This window comes from Ictalurus furcatus, chromosome 16 (assembly GCF_023375685.1).
Source record: "Ictalurus furcatus strain D&B chromosome 16, Billie_1.0, whole genome shotgun sequence".
Taxonomy (NCBI): Eukaryota; Metazoa; Chordata; class Actinopteri; order Siluriformes; family Ictaluridae; genus Ictalurus; species Ictalurus furcatus.
The window spans coordinates 9,045,049-9,052,500 of record NC_071270.1 but is presented as its reverse complement, the minus strand read 5'-3'; the positions used below and the strand labels follow the sequence as shown (position 1 = coordinate 9,052,500).

The 7,452-nt window shown below is 38.1% G+C and overlaps 1 protein-coding gene across 4 annotated transcripts in view; it reads left to right on the top strand.

Annotated features, from left to right (window-relative positions):
* The window catches only part of xrcc4 (X-ray repair complementing defective repair in Chinese hamster cells 4), a 45,004-nt gene extending 38,047 nt beyond the window's left edge, over positions 1 to 6,957 (top strand). For all 4 annotated transcript variants that reach the window (XM_053646226.1, XM_053646228.1, XM_053646225.1 and 1 more), the window contains 2 exons: positions 413 to 548; positions 6,735 to 6,957. In XM_053646226.1, the coding sequence (XP_053502201.1) occupies positions 413 to 548; positions 6,735 to 6,837 (239 nt within the window). In that variant the 3' untranslated portion in view covers positions 6,838 to 6,957. The remainder of the gene's footprint in view (positions 1 to 412; positions 549 to 6,734) is intronic.
* Positions 6,958 to 7,452: the final 495 nt, after the last annotated feature.

The following is a 7,452-nucleotide window of genomic DNA, read 5'->3' as shown; positions in this document are numbered from 1 at the left end:
AAAACCTGATCAGGTTTTGTTATGACATTGTAAAAATATATGGCACTGAAAGGCTAACTAGGCCCATGGAGGCATACATTACATATAATAAAGCAGCTGAGCTGAGGGGAGAAAAATACAATAAGAAAAAACTGAGTCATCATGACTTCTGGTCAAAGCCATGTTTTACATGCACTGGAAGCGTCAGATGTAGACCCATGGCTAAAACAGCCAGCATTTCCTTCCTCTTTGTGTCATACTTATCAGTAAATATCATTAGTGTATGGTTGCTATTTCATATGTGGAACTTGTACTACTTAGTCTAAGTAACTATGAAAATGAATTGTGAAACCTGTCATCTTTGCACTATTCAATGGAAGTCATAAAAAACAAGAATCAGTAAAATTTAAATTTATTAATTGCTTTTTGGAAGTGCTGGCAAGCAACCCAATGGATGGTCTAAATGACATTGCGGATGTGGCACCAAGCAGAAAACGGCGTCGGCATGTTATTCAACCCTTGGAAACCCCATCAAAAGGACCAGCTCTGGAGCAGAGACAGACCTTAAGGTAAACTCCTCACACTTGAAGCTTAATATATAAGATATGTTCTGATGGTCATAATTCACTACATGAAGAAAAGAGAATAATTTTTATTTTCCAGTGCCCTTACTTTTTGCAGTATGTCCATTCCCCTTGTGAGGACATGCAGAATAATATGATGTACCTAGTCACCAGTGACCTAAGCCTGCAATCTTGTGGCCCGTTACAGAATAATGCCTCTGCTCCATGATGTTTGTATGGGCACGTGCATGTTTTATGACAGAAAGACTTTGTATTGAACAGAGTATTTTTCCACTCTGACATTTTTTGGCTTTAGATTATCATTCAAAGAATTTGGTTGTCACCCTGCCATGGCATAACATTCTCTTTAGGTTATTTCCACAAGTAATATGGCACAAACAGTAAAGTATTTTGATTTGCCATGGTTTTTTGTGAAGAATTTATATATATATATATATATATATATATATATATATATATATATATATATATATATATATATATATACACAGTATCTCACAAAAGTGAGTACACCCCTCACATTTTTGTAAATATTTGATTATATCTTTTCATGTGACAACACTGAAGAATGACACTTTGCTACAATGTAAAGTAGTGAGTGTACAGCTTGTGTAACAGTGTAAATTTGCTGTCCCCTCAAATTAACTCAACACACAGCCATTAATGTCTAAACCGCTGGCAACAAAAGTGAGTACACCCCTAAGTGAAAATGTCCAAATTGGGCCCAAAGTGTCAATATTTTGTGTGGCCATCATTATTTTCCAGCATTGCCTTAACTCTCTTGGGCATGGAGTTCACCAGAGCTTCACAGGTTGCCACTGGAGTCCTCTTCCACTCCTCCATGACGACATCACGGTGCTGGTCGACATTAGAGACCTTGTGCTCCTCCACCTTCAGTTTGAGGATGCCCCACAGATGCTCAATCGGGTTTAGGTCTGGAGACATGCTTGGCCAGTCCATCACCTTCACCCTCAGCTTCTTTAGTAAAGCAGTGGTCGTCTTGGAGGTGTGTTTGGGGTCGTTATCATGCTGGAATACTGCATATTGATCATGTCTGCTTCAGTATGTCACAGTACATGTTGGCATTCATGGTTCCCTCAATGAACTGTACCTCCCCAGTGCCGGCAGCACTCATGCAGCCCCAGACCATGACACTCCCACCACCATGCTTGACTGTAGGCAAGACACACTTGTCTTTGTACTCCTCACCTGGCTGCCGCCACACACGCTTGATACTATCTGAACCAAATAAGTTCATCTTTGTCTCATCAGACCACAGGACATGGTTCCAGTAATCCATGTCCTTAGTCTGCTTGTCTTCAGCAAACTGTTTGTGGGCTTTCTTGTGCGTCATCTTTAGAAGAGGCTTCCTTCTGGGACGACAGGCATGCAGACCAATTTGACGCAGTGTGGGGCGTATGGTCTGAGCACTGACAGGCTGACCCCCCGTCCCTTCAACCTCTGCAGCAATGCTGGCAGCACTCGTACGTCTATTTCCCAAAGACAACCTCTGGATATGACGCTGAGCATGTGCACTCTTTGGTCAACCATGGCGAGGCCTGTTCTGAGTGGAACCTGTCCTGTTAAACTGCTGTATGGTCTTGGCCACCGTGCTGCAGCTCAGTGTCAGGGTCTTGGCAATCTTCTTATAGCCTAGGCCAGGGGTTCCCAAACATTTCCAGGGCAAGGCCCCCCAAATGGCATTAACATTTGACCAAGGCCCCCCTTTTGCAAGATGTCTTTAAAACTAATTAAAAATACAGACTTCTGAATATATCCCCCTTTTTTTTTATTAATAATTACATCTTACATCTTTACATTACATTACATTAGGGATTGATAGTGTGTGTGTGTGTGTGGTTGTCTGAGAGTGAGAATGAGAAAACATACTAGTGGGAGGGATGGGCTTGGTGGCTCCAACACAGTTTGTCACTCCTGGCCAAATTGTTGAGGCCCTCTGGGTGGCCCCCACTTTGACAACCACTGGCCTAGGCCATCTTTATGTAGAGCAACAATTCTTTTTTTCAGATCCTCAGAGAGTTCTTTGCCATGAGGTGCCATGTTGAACTTCCATTGACCAGTATGAGGAGTGTGAGAGTGATGACACCAAATTTAACACAGCTGCTCCCCATTCACACCTGAGACCTTGTAACACTAAGTCACCGGGGAGGGAAAATGGCTAATTGGGCCCAATTTTGACATTTTCACTTAGGGTGTACTCACTTTTGTTGCCAGCGGTTTAGACATTAATGGCTGTGTGTTGAATTAATTTGAGGGGACAGCAAATTTACACTGTTACACAAGCTGTACACTCACTACTTTACATTGTAGCAAAGTGTCATTCTTCAGTGTTGTCACATGAAAAGATACAATCAAATATTTACAAAAATGTGGGGGTATTTTACAGTATCTCACTTTTGTGAGATACTGTGTATATATAGAGGTGCTTTAAAATAAAATAAGACAGTAGATGATCTGTTTAAAATCTAAGAAAGTTGACATTTGAATGTTTGTCAGGGAGGGCCATTATGGAGTCTTTTCACAGATATACAGATTTTAGGGTGAGTGTGTGACAGCCACACACAGATGGCATGTGTTAGTCATTAGTCTTTATTGATGCCTTTACTGTTTGTAAACAAAAAGAGATTGTAGAAACAGAAAGCGCTCGCAACTTATTCACATAAAAACCTGAGTAGCCTAGCAACCTGATGCTATGTGATTATAATTTGACTGAAGAATCTATCAGTGAAATATCGGCCATGACAAAGAAAATCCTTTATTGTGGTAAGCATTTACTTTTGTTTGTACAGTACATGTGGATATATTATGCAGGTGGCATCAAACATGTTTTTGGAGGAAAGCTCTAAGTTGTAAATTTTTAGCACTTATTGTTTATAGGTCCTTAACTAAGGTTTTAGTTAGTTGTGTTCTATCAAAGGCTTTATAAAATAGAAAAACCTAACTCTCTTTAATTCAAGTTTGTGTGACAATAATATCTGTCTCTGCTCAGGAACACAGCAGACAGGGTAAGATGAGCTTTATTGAAGACATAGCCATAGCACATTTCTCAAAAGAAAATGAAAGGAAAAAAAGAAAGAAAACTGCAAGAAGCAATTATGGGGCCAAGCACAATAGAGTTAAAGTAAGGAGCTAAGCATCAGAGCATGGTCATGATTTTGCATATCAGGTTTCAGTGCAATAGGCTGTAGTATTGCCAAGATATTGCAGAAATTACTATATGGTACTTATTTCAACTTTGACAGTGTGTTACATGGAAACGGTTTGAAATATCAAAAAGGTTTTTGTTTTTTTTTGTTTTGTTTTTAACATGCTCTGATGATCTGTGTGAAATTTGGTGAAGACTAGATAAATGGTCTAGGAGGATTCTGAATAAGTAGGTTTTTCACATGACTCAAAATGACGGACAGATAAATGGCCTACTGTGGAAAAATTTATATCTCTGGTTTCCACAAGGTTGCCCCAAACTTCTCAGGTACCTTCAGGGCATAGTGCTGGTGACACATACCAAGTTTTGTAACGATACACCAATGCAGGCCAATTTTCAAGTCAGTCAGATTGACAGTTCGGGTTGGTCTATCAACATGAAATCCATAATTTATTGCTGACATAGACTGAAGAAGATCTGAGTCGAATTTTGTGAAAATTGCACAAATGGTCCGAAAAGCAAAAATATGCTTTTTTTCATATCTTCTGAGCACCAGATGGCGCTGTTCAGAAACTGTGCGGGTACCATCAATTCATGATGGCTATGACATACTAAGTTTGGTCTGGATATGCTAAGACGTTACGGAGACATAGCCTCATGTCCATTTTGGCATGCTTATATGATTATATGACCTAGGAGGAGTTAGAAAAAGTAGGTTTTCAAAACATTTAGTCCAGCCGACCATGGTATAATTGGTATCATTGCTCTCAACATGACCCAATCAGTACCCAGATTTGGTGAGCCGCACATTCACAGATGTGCTACAATTGTTGCATAAGTAATCACAGGAAAGCAAAGCCATAACTATAGGCAAAGAGATTTTAAGAATGATTTGTAGTTTCATGCATTTGCCAATTTGTTATGGGAGAATGGTTTTGTATATCAATGTTCCTTTAATAACTTTTGTTTAGACAGTTTTTGGACAAAATTTGGATTGTGAGTAGCAAAAATGGCACTTAGATTGAATAGAATTAGATTGTAACTTTTGAACAGTAGGTGAAACAGTCACAAAATTTGCATAACCTCAGGTCATGGTACTGAAGTTGCCTACCAAGATTTGTGACAGTGTGCAGGGTCAATGCTGAAATACAGTCTTACTTCCTGCTTGGCAGCTTCGTTGTCAGATTTGGTGACAAACCATTTGGAGTATTAAAAAATACACTTGATACTTTTGTGAGGCTTACGCTGAAGATGGCATATGCCAAATATGGTGATGATTGGACAAAATTTGTGCAAGGAGTAGCAAAAAAAAAAGCAGTTTTTGACAAAATCCAAAATGCCGGCAAATCAAATTAGCCAGAAACTGACATCATAGGGTGCCTTGAACTCATCTCAACGCAGGGCTTTTAAATTTTGGACACATGGTTCAAAAGTTATGACCTGAGGAACATTGGCAGCATTTTGCCCAAATTTGGTCAGAATGTTTCTTAGACCATTAGTATGCCAAAAACTTTTTACCAGACGGCTGCCATAGACAACCTAGCCAGAAGAGGAAGAAGCAGAAGAATAATTAAAGCTGCAAGCAGCATTTACGAGGCTTCACACACAATCACAGCTAGGGGGTGCCATCACAAGACTAATCTGGGACCCTCGAGACATACGGAGTTCATGTACAACGTTTTGTATTGATACGAAAAAGAGCTGCAGAGATATAGCATTGCTTCCTCTAGTTTGATATTTTGTGACCAGGTAGGTGGTGCTGTAATGAAAGTTTGCATGGAACTCATCATCCCAATGTTCCATCCACCAACTTTTATTTCAATGTGCAAAACAATTGCCCAGATACTAATGCAACCAACAAATGTCTGTTACTTTGTTTAATAAGTGTTTGTGTTACAATCAAATATATATTTGGCACTTTCAATTTTTTACATGTGTTGTGTTAATAAAATGGAAAGAAAACTCTAAATTGCATCCATTTTAAACCCAAGGTGTAACACAATGTACAAAATCATAAAATATATTTGATTGTTGGTTTGTCCAATTACCTTTGAGACTGTGTAAGTGGAGGGACTCTAAACTGAACGGTTAATGCAAAAATTTTTTATTAAAGCTGAAAGTCTACACTTCAATCACATATTGATTGCTTCATTTCAAATCCATTGTGGTGGTGTACAGAGGCAAAATGACGAAAATTGCGTCACTGTCCAAATGCTTATAGACCCAACTGTACATTCAATTACCCACATCTAGTAACATTTAGTATTTACATCCAAATCATGTGAACGGTGTAAGATTTGCAGCACTTTTTATTGAGTATGTGCCTTTATTTTGTTACTTTGTTTTGTTTCTCTTAGCATTTTATTAAGCAGTCAAACTACTTGTCACCTTGTATATTGTCCACATGGATATTGTTCTACTGTGTTAGTGTTGAATATTTTGGGGGTTTTTTTTGTTTTATTTTACTATACAAGGCTTGCTTTAAAAGATACCTGATTCTTGTCAGATCCTTAGCTTCATTAAGAAGCAGGTGCATAAATCACCTTAATTTTATTCAGTTATTCTACTGCTGTGAAAAATGCTTGTATTATTCGGTTTATAACACTAACTTGTACTCATCTTTTATTGTAGCGTTTATTACCATCATCAACTATGTCCTTTTCACTGCACTTTATTTAAATTTCTACTTACCCATGCTTTCAAAAATTTTTATCTAGTCTTAACTTACTTCAGTTCCCTTTATGTTAACCTTAAAACCCATACGTATGTGGATAAATAGGTGTGGATTTTAACTGGTCATAATTGTTAATAATTGGTTAAAATTGAGAACAGCCGACTGGACTATTGAAAAATTTCATCAAAGAAATACATTTCAGTATTTGACCTGATATTGTAGTAAGGGTTCAGCCAAATGTTAGAAGCTGCTTCTTAAAAATCATTATAAGTTGTTATCAAGACAGTTATCTTTCCAGTATTGTGACTGTGTTTACTAACTATAATTATAGGAATGATCTGCATGAAGAAGCCAAAGCAGAAGTGAGTAAAGTTCTATTTCAGCAGCCTACACCAATCAGCCCAGATCCGGATGACCTGTTTGATGACATCTAACTGCCTTTGATGTTGCTGAACATCCCAATAAAGATTTTAGCATTTGTATTTGTCATAAAAACCAGAGTTGCTTGTATGTTTGTATGTACGTGTTCTATGTTTATTGAATTCTTAAAAAGACTCATTTGGTGTGGTCTCTGCATTCTCACTATACATGTGTCAGGTGACATGTTATTCTTATGTTAATTATCTATATTTTATTATCGTTTCATTATTTATTACATGACTCAAACCACATAGTTAGTATTTTAAAATTGTGCACCCCACATGCAAATAGCTATAAGCATAACTCACATTCCCATGGGTGAGGTGAAAGTGTTGCTGTCATATTATGGCGTCACAGAAAAGTACAGTGAACTATACCAGTTTTACCTCCTGGACTGTACACAAATTTTCTAGATTTGTTTCCCCTAAATTCTCATTTATTCTCTTTTTGCCTGCTGACAAGGCTGAAATTGTTGGCATGATATTTGTATCCATTCTGGATTCTAGTCCTCCCTCACAAGTTTAATATCACCATAATTGTCATTGTGACTTTTGGCCTCAATCCTAGCAAGGTATAGTGGCTTCTAGAATGACAGGCACCCTTCATTAAAATGAGAAACAATTCTATCC